The sequence below is a fragment of the Lissotriton helveticus genome, chromosome 4_1, assembly GCF_964261635.1.
Source record: "Lissotriton helveticus chromosome 4_1, aLisHel1.1, whole genome shotgun sequence".
NCBI classification, from domain to species: Eukaryota; Metazoa; Chordata; class Amphibia; order Caudata; family Salamandridae; genus Lissotriton; species Lissotriton helveticus.
The window spans coordinates 298,938,299-298,951,119 of record NC_136063.1 but is presented as its reverse complement, the minus strand read 5'-3'; the positions used below and the strand labels follow the sequence as shown (position 1 = coordinate 298,951,119).

At 43.8% G+C, this 12,821-nt stretch overlaps 1 protein-coding gene across 1 annotated transcript in view; it reads left to right on the top strand.

Annotated features, from left to right (window-relative positions):
• The window catches only part of TBC1D31 (TBC1 domain family member 31), a 670,562-nt gene that overhangs the window by 174,964 nt on the left and 482,777 nt on the right, over positions 1–12,821 (top strand). Inside the window, exon 5 of the mRNA XM_078686822.1 lies at positions 10,311–10,462. Within this exon, the coding sequence (XP_078542948.1) occupies positions 10,311–10,462 (152 nt within the window). The remainder of the gene's footprint in view (positions 1–10,310; positions 10,463–12,821) is intronic.

Below are 12,821 nucleotides of genomic sequence, written 5' to 3'. Positions count from 1 at the left end.
GCTTTCATGTTTCTATGTTATGTAGTCCAAAGCCTGATAAACTCCTGGCTGGGTTTCCAGTCTGTGATAGGTTGCATACCTTTCGGTCCCACCCTACGCCTAAGAGATTTTGTGTTAAAGAAAACTCTTTTTTTTACTACAAGTCTTAGAACTACTGCTTTAGGAACTTCATGTACTATTTCTTTACACAGATTTTCCTTGTTGTCTTTTTAAAAGCACATTTATTCTTTGAATAAACTAACGTCCTGTTGTTTTAAAAAAAAAATTTTTTTTACACCCAAGACTTTCCATGAATAGGGCCTATAGTACGCCATGCTTCCCAAAATACCAAGAATGCTTGAACCACAAACTGACAATGTTATTTGTATAAGTATACAGTTAAACAAGGGTTGCGGCACCAATAGGTTTGACATTTTTATGGTGCCTTCACGCAGACGCATACACAACATGCATGCGTATATTTCCATAAGACCACATATATAAGCAGCCCACCTACAGGCACCTGTACACCGAGCTAAATGCACACAGGCCACCAGATCTATATACACCTATCTACACACACAATCAGCCTTTCAACCATCACAATATAGAGACAAGAAATGTTCAACTATTTGTATACACAGACCAACACACAGAGATTTACACACAAAGACAACATTCACACATACCGGCTCAGCTCAGGTCCCACTTAATACAGACAGGAGGACAAATGAATCACTGGACAGACGGATGGATGCTTAATTGTGTTAGGGATTTGTATGGTCCATGGCCCTTAATAGATAACTCTTCTGCTATAGATTATGGTTGAGGTGGAACAATTTGTAGACTGTCAACACAAATTGATTCCTCTGTAAGTCACTTCTACTGGGTGATCGCAGACAGACCGTTTTTGTGCTCATAAATATACAGCACTGCCATTCACTACCTTCCATCTTTCCCGGCTAAAATATGTTGGACTTAGGGTTGTGAGATCTGTCTTCGTATCCCATTTTGGTCTTATGTTTTCAAATCATTGTTAAAATATGTGCAGGTCAGATGAAGCCAATGAAAATTGAAATTCCTAGAATGCACTTATTTCTTAAGTGCAAACCCAGGACTAGGAAGGTGGTAAAGTATACCACGTAGAGGTCGAGCAACTCTATCTTTACTTGAATATTTCATATATTTACTGTATCAGATGTAATTTATGGCTCTAAGAAGTAAACACTTAGTAGTTGATATTTGTTTCCTGTAGGTTTATCATTTAGTATTTTACTACTTAGAAATCTTACATTTTAGCAGTTATTTGAAGGGTCCTTCGCAAAAGGTATGTTTATTGGTCAAATAAGAGCTGAGAATACTGTAGGTCACTCAGTGCACTTCTAATACAACTCAAACTCTTACAGGCTTTGTTACGTCTTACCTGCCTCAATGCTTTCATTTCATTTGCGTTTTTTTCACCAGCGCCACCACTAAAACACAGCAGATGTAAAACTACCATGTGCATAGGTTAAACCCCATTTTTCATGCATGGCACTTATATTCTTCTCTTGTTCACCCTGTAGCACAGCCTAGAAATCCACATGCCCTTCCTGTTAATATAGCTCCTAAATAAGGTCTAAATGTTCTTGCAGTGTATGTAATGAGGATAAGGGCCTGATTTAGATTTTGGCGAATGAGTTACTCAGTCACAATTAAATGTAAATGCCATTATAGCCTATGGAATATTTCGGCGGACGGGATATTCGTTACCGGTGTGACGGAGTAATCCGTCCGTAAACATCTAAATTGGACCCTTCGTATGCAGGATGCATCTTGTTCTGAGTTAAAACCAAGGGTTGAAGTAGGCAGGATTGGAGGGGCACGACATGCCCATACTTTTTTAATTTAAGGATCCGTTCCCCTACTTTTTGTGAAAAGATAACCGTACCGGGACGGTTAATTCCGAGAGCTGAAGTGTCCGGCAGATTGCTAAACAAGTCTTCTTGCCTGGGTGCTTGCTTACCTAAAAGAAGTTTAAATGTATACAACGGGCTCCTCGGCAAATGTAAAGGGAGCCCGGAAACCAGTATTGGTTTTAATTAATGGATTCAATTGACGCTTCCTGATGACACAGATTTATTCTTTTTAAGTGGTATTGGAAAGGAGTTACAACCTGATGTGTGCGCTTTTTAAAGGATTTTGGAAAAAGGGGGTGGTGATGGACAGAGTTTCTGAATGATGCAGAATACTCCTACCAAGTCAAGAGATCATGGTTTTAATCCATCACCTGTTTTTTAGCTCATTGCACCATCCCAGCTCAGAACCCGGCTATATGCAAATTAGTCTGTTCCTGTCCCAGTGCATGATGGGAACAGGGCAAACCAAACTACCAAGCCAATTCTTATACTGGGAAGGAGACAAGCTTCCGGGGACCGGTTTCTGGCATCACAGCCTTCGTCGGCCCGGCTTGCTTGAATCCTGATGGTGCAATGAGCAAGGGACTCACGTCTGAGTATACCCTCCCACACATAGTGTGGATAAAAATGTTTTTGGAAAAAGGGGGTGGTGATGGACAGAGTTTCTGAATGATGCAGAATACTCCTACCAAGTCAAGAGATCATGGTTTTAATCCATCACCTGTTTTTTAGCTCATTGCACCATCCCAGCTCAGAACCCGGCTATGTGCAAATTAGTCTGTTCCTGTCCCAGTGCATGATGGGAACAGGGCAAACCAAACTACCAAGCCAATTCTTATACTGGGAAGGAGACAAGCTTCCGGGGACCGGTTTCTGGCATCACAGCCTTCGTCGGCCCGGCTTGCTTGAATCCTGATGGTGCAATGAGCAAGGGACTCACGTCTGAGTATACCCTCCCACACATAGTGTGGATAAAATTGATTTTGGAAAAAGGGGGTGGTGATGGACAGAGTTTCTGAATGATGCAGAATACTCCTACCAAGTCAAGAGATCATGGTTTTAATCCATCACCTGTTTTTTAGCTCATTGCACCATCCCAGCTCAGAACCCGGCTATATGCAAATTAGTCTGTACCTGTCCCAGTGCATGATGGGAACAGGGCAAACCAAACTACCAAGCCAATTCTTATACTGGGAAGGAGACAAGCTTCCGGGGACCGGTTTCTTGGCATCACAGCCTTCGTCGGCCCGGCTTGCTTGAATCCTGATGGTGCAATGCGCAAGGGACTCACGTCTGAGTATACCCTCCCACACATAGTGTGGATAAAATTAATTTTGGAAAAAGGGGGTGGTGATGGACAGAGTTTCTGAATGATGCAGAATACTCCTACCAAGTCAAGAGATCATGGTTTTAATCCATCACCTGTTTTTTTAGCTCATTGCACCATCCCAGCTCAGAACCCGGCTATATGCAAATTAGTCTGTTCCTGTCCCAGTGCATGATGGGAACAGGGCAAACCAAACTACCAAGCCAATTCTTATACTGGGAAGGAGACAAGCTTCCGGGGACCGGTTTCTGGCATCACAGCCTTCGTCGGCCCGGCTTGCTTGAATCCTGATGGTGCAATGAGCAAGGGACTCACGTCTGAGTATACCCTCCCACACATAGTGTGGATAAAATTGATTTTGGAAAAAGGGGGTGGTGATGGACAGAGTTTCTGAATGATGCAGAATACTCCTACCAAGTCAATTGATCATGGTTTTAATCCATCACCTGTTTTTTAGCTCATTGCACCATCCCAGCTCAGAACCCGGCTATGTGCAAATTAGTCTGTTCCTGTCCCAGTGCATGATGGGAACAGGGCAAACCAAACTACCAAGCCAATTCTTATACTGGGAAGGAGACAAGCTTCCGGGGACCGGTTTCTGGCATCACAGCCTTCGTCGGCCCGGCTTGCTTGAATCCTGATGGTGCAATGAGCAAGGGACTCACGTCTGAGTATTAAAACCATGATCTATTGACTTGGTAAGAGTATTCTGCATCATTCAGAAACTCTGTCCATCACCACCCCCCTTTTCCAAAATCGATTTTATCCACACTATGTGTGGGAGGGTATACTCAGACGTGAGTCCCTTGCTCATTGCACCATCAGGATTCAAGCAAGCCGGGCCGAAGAAGGCTGTGATGCCAGAAACCGGTCCCCGGAAGCTTGTTTCCTTCCCAGTATAAGAATTGGCTTGGTAGTTTGGTTTGCCCTGTTCCCATCATGCACTGGGACAGGAACAGACTAATTTGCATATAGTCAGGTTCTGAGCTGGGATGGTGCAGTGAGCTAAAAAACGGTGATGGATTAAAACCATGATCTATTGACTTGGTAAGAGTATTCTGCATCATTCAGAAACTCTGTCCATCACCACCCCCCTTTTCCAAAATCGATTTTATCCACACTATGTGTGGGAGGGTATACTCAGACGTTAGTCCCTTGCTCATTGCACCATCAGGATTCAAGCAAGCCGGGCCGAAGAAGGCTGTGATGCCAGAAACCGGTCCCCGGAAGCTTGTTTCCTTCCCAGTATAAGAATTGGCTTGGTAGTTTGGTTTGCCCTGTTCCCATCATGCACTGGGACAGGAACAGACTAATTTGCATATAGTCAGGTTCTGAGCTGGCATGGTGCAGTGAGCTAAAAAACGGTGATGGATTAAAACCATGATCTATTGACTTGGTAAGAGTATTCTGCATCATTCAGAAACTCTGTCCATCACCACCCCCGTTTTCCAAAATCGATTTTATCCACACTATGTGTGGGAGGGTATACTCAGACGTGAGTCCCTTGCTCATTGCACCATCAGGATTCAAGCAAGCCGGGCCGAAGAAGGCTGTGATGCCAGAAACCGGTCCCCGGAAGCTTGTTTCCTTCCCAGTATAAGAATTGGCTTGGTAGTTTGGTTTGCCCTGTTCCCATCATGCACTGGGACAGGAACAGACTAATTTGCATATAGTCAGGTTCTGAGCTGGGATGGTGCAGTGAGCTAAAAAACGGTGATGGATTAAAACCATGATCTATTGACTTGGTAAGAGTATTCTGCATCATTCAGAAACTCTGTCCATCACCACCCCCCTTTTCCAAAATCGATTTTATCCACACTATGTGTGGGAGGGTATACTCAGACGTGAGTCCCTTGCTCATTGCACCATCAGGATTCAAGCAAGCCGGGCCGAAGAAGGCTGTGATGCCAGAAACCGGTCCCCGGAAGCTTGTTTCCTTCCCAGTATAAGAATTGGCTTGGTAGTTTGGTTTGCCCTGTTCCCATCATGCACTGGGACAGGAACAGACTAATTTGCATATAGTCAGGTTCTGAGCTGGGATGGTGCAGTGAGCTAAAAAACGGTGATGGATTAAAACCATGATCTATTGACTTGGTAAGAGTATTCTGCATCATTCAGAAACTCTGTCCATCACCACCCCCCTTTTCCAAATGCGCTTTTTAAAGGGGCATAACGCAGGCCCCTGTACTGCACACTAACTATTCTCCACTGCTCCAACCAGGATTCAATCTCGTGTCTCTCTGGTTACAGACACAGACCTCTGCAGTGCATTAACTAATAGAGGTTACAAAAAGTACGATAGTGCACTTCCCTCTAATTATCTTAACTTGCATTTGTTTTACGTTTAAGCTGTGTTTTATTTCATATGTACATACCTGAAGGTGAAAGACCCCAACAAGTTACAAAATATTTTGTTTTTTTAGCCTCACCTTTGACCCCACCCCTACGCTTACTCGCTCTGCCCCCATTGTGCATAGCATCACAGTCCCTTTCTTTGGAAAAAAAGAAATTCTACTGCTGGTTACAACCTAGTGTACTGCCTTCCTTAGCCTGGATGTTTCATTCAAATAGGAAGGTTTAGAGCTAGAAATTCTCTTTAGGAGTGACTTTACTCCGCTGACAGTCGAGTGTCTTTCCAACAGTCCCCTGCTTCACCTTTACTCAGTCGCCTTGCTCTCCTGATCTCCAAGCTAGCTACAGGAAAGACTAGAAAGCCCAAACAGCTAGCAATCTTTTGTGGCGATGCTCTTGTGCAAGTGTCCCTTGGGTGTGTGAGATGTACCCTCACTTGTGCATCGCAAACAGTCTGTCCTATTCATCCACCTGTCATGCAGGACATGGTGCTTCACTTCTCTGGCACCTACCCTTTTTGTTTCTTTTGCTCTTTACCATTCCTGGAGAGGAAGAGGTTTTCAGTTTGTTCTTTCCATTTGAGAATGATTGCTTGAAACTATTTCCATGACTAATTAAAACTTATTTTATCACTCGCAAAAACTGGAAATTCGTGTGCCTGCAGGACCTAGCTTAATGAAAATTGGCTCATCTGGACTATACCCACTTTTGGTTTTCTTTAGAGCAGGCTCAAACACTTCATAAATTCCCACTCCACAGTCCGATGCTTCAATGGTAAGGGAGAAAAACACTGTAGAAAGAAAGATACTAAATTGAGTGTTTTCCAATCTAGTTACATGAATGAAAATGTAAACTACGAATTTGCCCAACTTAGAGGTCTTGTATATTTGTTTGCTAACATTGCATGTGTCTTGTTTTCACCAGTGAGGCTGCACATTTTGTTGATAGATGTGCTTTAGTTTGTGTTACAGAACATCAAATGTTTAAGCCCCATGAATTTTAAGGCTGTAGTCAACAATCGTTGACATGTACTACAACATTATGTAAGTTTCCTTTACTTTTTTTCTAGTGAACTAGTATCTCGGGTGTTTCAATACGTGTTTCTGATTCTGTCCTTGATTGATGGAGCATTAATTTTAAGGTACTTGCTAAAACAAGCATTGCCATAGTTAATGCGTCCCACTTCCCCTGTTATGTTACAATATGTGTATTTGTATAGCAGACCACTCACAGCGGAGGGTAAAGAGTGTGTGGGAGACTTTTGAATGCTGCATAAAGATCCAGTAGGATGAGGGTCATGGTGTCACCTCTGACCATCCAGATGTTGTCAGTGGCAGTGATGAGTGCGGTCTCTGTACTGTGATTGGCCCTGAATCCTGATTAAGTTATGTTGAGGAGGTGGTTGGCAGTGACAGGGGTGGCAAACCATTTGTTTATCATCTTTTTTGCCTGGTTATCTAGCAGGGATATAGGCCAGGAGTGGGCTTATGTCTGTGAGTCTGGAGAAGGTTTCTTAAGGGGAGTACTGTGGCATGTGTTTAGGCGTCCTGGTAGGTGGTTGTGATGATTGAGTTGTTCAGGATCATGTTGTGTTAAGAGCTCAGCCTAGATGTACCCCGGGAGAGCCACCTTCAGTAGCAGAGGACTGAGTGAGTGAATCTAGTGGGTTTGTAAGTCTCCAGTGTGAAGAACCTGTTAGGACACAAAGGGCTTCTGCTGCTGACAGATGCATTGTGTGTGTGTGTGTGTGTGTGTGTCTGTCTGTCTGTCTGTCTGTCTCTGGCAGTCACCAGTAGGTAGTTATAGTTAGGATGTTTTTTCCATAGGAAGAGCGTCTTATGATTTGCCAATAACTGTGGTATCGTTCGATGAATCTTCGTGAAATTTTCAAAACTAGTTTGCCGCTCACTTCAGCTGCTGTCTTGAACGTTTTGGGGCTATCCATCAAGCGGTGGCTGAGAAAAAGGGGGGGGGGTGTCCCAAACGCTTTTTTCTATGTTAATTTCCATAGGAAACTTTACATGCTACAGCCCGAACTGCTGAACGGAATCGCACCAAGTTTGGTAGAAAGGTAGCTCTTGGTCCTAAAAACAAACTTTTTGTTAAATGGTGTAAATCCGTTCAGTAGTTGCTGAGAAATTTAAAGACATTCCCAGTTGTATATATAGGGACGTGGTGGATCCAAGACCCCTCCCCATCACCTGCTGGTATCTGATTAGCTGCCAACACTTCAAACCAGGAAGTGTTAGCAGCCATCTTGTCACTTAGTTGAACCGAGTCCCAAGAAAAAAGATTTCAAAAAAAGAAAAGGAGGCAAGGTAAAAAAAACCTGACCCCACTAGGCCACTTTGAGCGGGAGGGAGGGGGGTCCCACAAGGACCCCCCAGGGCCCAAAAAGCATTTTTTTTTAAATCCAAAAAACAAAACCGAAGTGCGGTCTTCCGCACTCTGTTTACTATAGACCCCCGAGTGGGCCTGGTCCCGGGGGCATGTTTAAATATGTAGGAGGGGCTACATGGGTCCCTCCTCCTAGAATACCTTAAGCCACCCCCTGCAGCTCCAGGGACCACCACCTCCCCGGGGCTATGCATAACAGTAATGCGGGGGCCACACAGCCCCCTGCAGTCCCAGGGACCACCACCTCACCTTCTTGTGGCTAAAAAAAATAATAATGCATTGGGGGCTCCAGCCCCCCCATGCAGCCCCGGGGGCTGCCACCTCCCTGGGACACAAATACATTAATGAAGGGGGTCCTTTGCGGACCCCCAGCCCCGAGGACCCTGCCCTAGGGTATGGGGTCTCCAGGGCCTAAATTGGCCAAGGAGGGGGTCCGCACAACCCCCCCACTTGGTTTAAAAAAAAGTTTTTTTTAAAAGAATCAGGACCCAGGGATGGGGTCCCCGGGGCCCATAACGGTCCAGTAGAGGCCCCCCTTTCTAAAAACATAGGGAAAAAAAGAAAAAAAGCCAGCAACTCGCCGGAGGCCCCACCCTCTTTCTCCACCTCCTGGCACTACTGGTTGGAGGCTTAAGTCCCGTTGGCTGCTGAGGGTCTTTAGAGCCCAACAAGACCTCCTGTTACCTTCAGTAAGCCCCACACAGTGGGGTTGCTGAGAGGTGGTCTGAGGCCACGCCCCCTTTTCCCACCACTCTACAAACACGCTTCTCTGCGCACTGCTGGTGGGGGAATAAATGACATTACAACGTGTACTAATACCACACGTTCCATTACAAACTGGGTATTATTGCGTCAATGCCATTACCATGAACTACCACGAGCTACCATTACAATGCAAACTTTTACCACGCATATGTCTTTACCACGCATGCAATTATAACGCAAAGGCTTATACTTGGTAAAAATGGTGAAGGTAAATATATCTTTTTTCAAAACCCCCTCCCACCCAAAAACCTAAACTCTAAAATTACCCTTCCCTCCCCAAAACCTGAATCCACCCTAAAATTACCCTTCCCACCGAAAAACCCAAACACACACACACACACACACACAGACAGTATCTAAAGCAGAAGGAGAAACCTTGTGATTATACTGCCCTCTCCTTTGATGACCAAAACAGCATTGACTGTATTTTATGCGATGGGTAAATGTTTATGAAACCATTGTTTGCCTCAAAGGTGCCAATTCTCTTCATGGATAATTTCAGTGGTGTTGAAAAACACTGGTATATTCTTGAGAAGCAGGTTTGCAGACTGCATTTTTCTGAATACCAAAGCAACAAACGTTACAGTAGCGGACATGATGGGCTGGTTTTAGCACTTTGATTTGGCCTCTGAGCTGAGGGTCAATGTGTCAAAATATTTAAGTTTTTCTTTCTGCCAGCTTGTGCTATCTAGAATCTTTAACTATGTAGGTTACTTTATAGAATGCGATCCATTAAAATACCCGGGTTTTCTACCACATATAGACGTGTTTCCCAGGCTGGATTTTGAAGATGTGCTAGCTAGACTCAAGAGGCGTCTTACTTTTGAAAATAGATCAACACCCATTTCCAGGTCATGGCTGTTAACAGTACACGGGAAACGGATTGATGGACCACATCACTCCTTTGATACATTGTCTCTTTCATTTAGCATCTTTTGTGTGTGTTATTTCGCTCTCATTGTTCCTCTCCTTACTCTCTCCTACCCAACCTCACATCTGAACCCCACATACCCTCATCTTTCCTTCTGGTATTGCAATTATAATGAACTGCTTGTATCTAATACTTTAGTGAAGAGTACCAACTGGGTTTGCAGGGAAAGAGCCTGATCTTCCGTTCTTTAGATTAAAGAATACCCAACAGACTAGAATAAACGAAAGGTAAAGGCCATACTGATGTTTAGTGTTAACTGGAACTAAGAGTTATTTCTATATCTCTTACAGAAGGACCTGCTGCAGTAACAGTTTATGCAGGTTATTTTTGTCATTCTGAAGTAGCGTCATTGCAAGCGTATATGGATATAAAATGTATGTATACCTTTGAGTCTAAGTTTGATTTCAGAGGTCAAAGTAAAGTTCTAAGAATTATGTGGCTATTAAAGATGCATTTTCTATTTTTCTAAATGGCAACGTGTGCTGCCTCTCTTACCTGTTATTGCTAGACTAAGCTCGATGTAATATCTCTACGGTATGCTTCTCCTTGCTTCGAGCCTATGACCCGTACAAAAATCTGTCAATAAATTGTTGACTGCTATTTTTATGTATATTTGACGGGCCCCACTGAATCTTACATTTGTGTTTGGTTTTCCTTTAAGGTTTTCTTTCTACCAATGAGTAACACCATGCTTAGCTGTTTTAAAGACGGCTCCATATTTGCCTGGGAAAGCGACACTCTAACTTGTAAATACCAACTACCAGCTCTAGAAGAAGGAGCAAAGTTTGATTACAAATCTTTTGCAGTAAGCAGGTACAAGTAACACAAAAGCATTTACATTTGTACTTTTCTAAATCACTTTTGTATTTTCTTTCTTTGAACTGTTACTTTTGAGTCCTATATGAATTAATTGTATTCATAAAGCGTGCAGCTAACAATCATTATGTCACTAAGTCAACAGCAGGGGCAATGAATGCCAAAATCACGATTGTAGCTGGTAGGTCCTAACAGAACAGAAGTGTTTTCACGGCACTGCAGAAGCCCAGATAGTTTTCAATCTTTCTTAATGTTAAGACCGATTGTGCCACAAATTGGGGACTATGTGGCGAAAGGAGTGCACACCTTGGCACGATCCTTTGACATGAAGTTTCAAGTCCTACAAAAGGCCCTAACCACGCCTCCTCGAATGTCATTCAATCTTTTATCCTGTCGCAGATCGTTTTCAATTTGTTGATAAAAAAAAAGGCAGAGTTGCTTGTCGCAGAACACCTCCGAACAAGGCAAAAGCAGGGTAAGTTGGTGAATGTCCGGAGGATGAGGAAATGGAACACAAGACCAAGTCCCATGCCTCTGTAATTTGTTACACAGATTTTACCTGCCTGAAATCTTTCCTGTAGCTGTTTAGTTGAGTTTTGTAAGTCCTTTTCTCCAGTATTGGATCTTTTGTTTTTTTATAAACATACTTTATTGAATTTTCCGTGCCAAAACCATGCTCCAGGAGCCATTTTATACATGTAAAACAGGACATAATATTGGCATAAATATGGAGAATAGCGCTTTTGTACTTTAATAACATAAACCAGAGAAAAAAGAAAGAAAAGAAAACTAGCTGCGATAGCGATGGAAAAAAGGGTAACATCTTTAAGATATGACTGTGTCCCTGGATGATGTTCTGGCAATCATCCACTTCATCAACTTTATGGCGGTGCATGCAAATGTTACACTATACAAGAGGCAGAACCCCTGGGTCCGACAATGTGGACTGTGGGGTCAGGACAATTCCCCTAACTGCTTCCCAGTGTTTGCTATATATGTGTGGGTTTGAGGGCACACCCGGGCCCTAAATACCGGTTCTTCCAACACCATGGAAAAATCTAGTCCATGCTTCCAAATCCCTAACAGGAGAGGGGACTGTGCTTTCCAACAGCGGGCTATATCTCGTTTTGCCAAGGTCAGACCCTGAAACAGTAGGTGTCGTTTGTATCTGTTGCCCACGATGTCCTGCGTGATGTGAAGTAAAGCGAGCCATGGTGTACTGTGTATTGTCCACCCCAGCACCTCTGCGAAACATCTGTGAACGCCCCTCCAAAACCTGTCCAGAACCGGACATGCCCATAGTGTGTGGATGAAAGTGGCTTCCTCCACCCCACAGCACAGACATGTTGGGGAAGCAATAAGAGACCTGCCCTGTATAGCCGCACCCGGGTATAGTGTGCTCTGTGTAGGTATTTTAGCTTTATCAGGCATGAGGAGATGGCAGCCGGCCTGGGGGACTGAGCCTCCCGCCAGTCATCATTATCGATCTGTTTGCCAGGTCTCCCTAAGGGTTCAAGTGTAGACGCGCTGTGGGTGATAGGTGTTTGGTATATCTTAGAAATGTTATGGTTCTCCAATTCCCCAGTATTGGATCTTTCATAGATTCACATGCTTGAATCATCCCTGTCGTCGTAGTGGGAGTCCCACGGTATACTTATAACAGCAGTAGTTAACACTACCATAGGCTACAATGCAATGCACAGTCACTGCAATAGCCTATCCATTTCATTTTGTAAAAAGAACCAAACTTAAGTAGTAGCCAATCAGGCGACAACACCCTGTAGAACACCCAAGAGAGGCTAGGTTCCTCAGATTTGCAAGCACAAGTGTGAAACTTTCTATCTTGAGGAAATAAGGGAAGCCTCTTAGGGGAGGAGGGTGGGTCGTGTGTGAATCCATGAAAGATACCAATACTGGAGAACCGTAGTTACAGGTAAGTAACTAATTTTCTTCTCCAGTATTGGATCCTTCATAGATTCAGATGCTTGAATCAGAGTAGCTAGCAGTTGCATAGATAAATGCATATAGAAATAATCCAATATATACATATGTACCCTGAGGATGGTGGGTAATAATATACATGCTTATACTGATATATCACTGCACGAAAGGTTGCCCTCCCGGTAAGGAGCACTTGAACACAAATGCTAAGCTTCAAGCTTTATTAGGTATGCACAAAATCAACATATCGATGTGCTTTCAGCTCCGTCATGTAAAAATGCCTGCCACGTTTCTGGGTGATTAACACCCCTTCCTCAGAGGCTCCGGCAGTTCCCTGTGTGCATGTGACACGCCCCTTTCCAAAATGCTGAATAGCACGTCCTATGGGGGCCGTGCAGGTCTGGTATCTACCAGG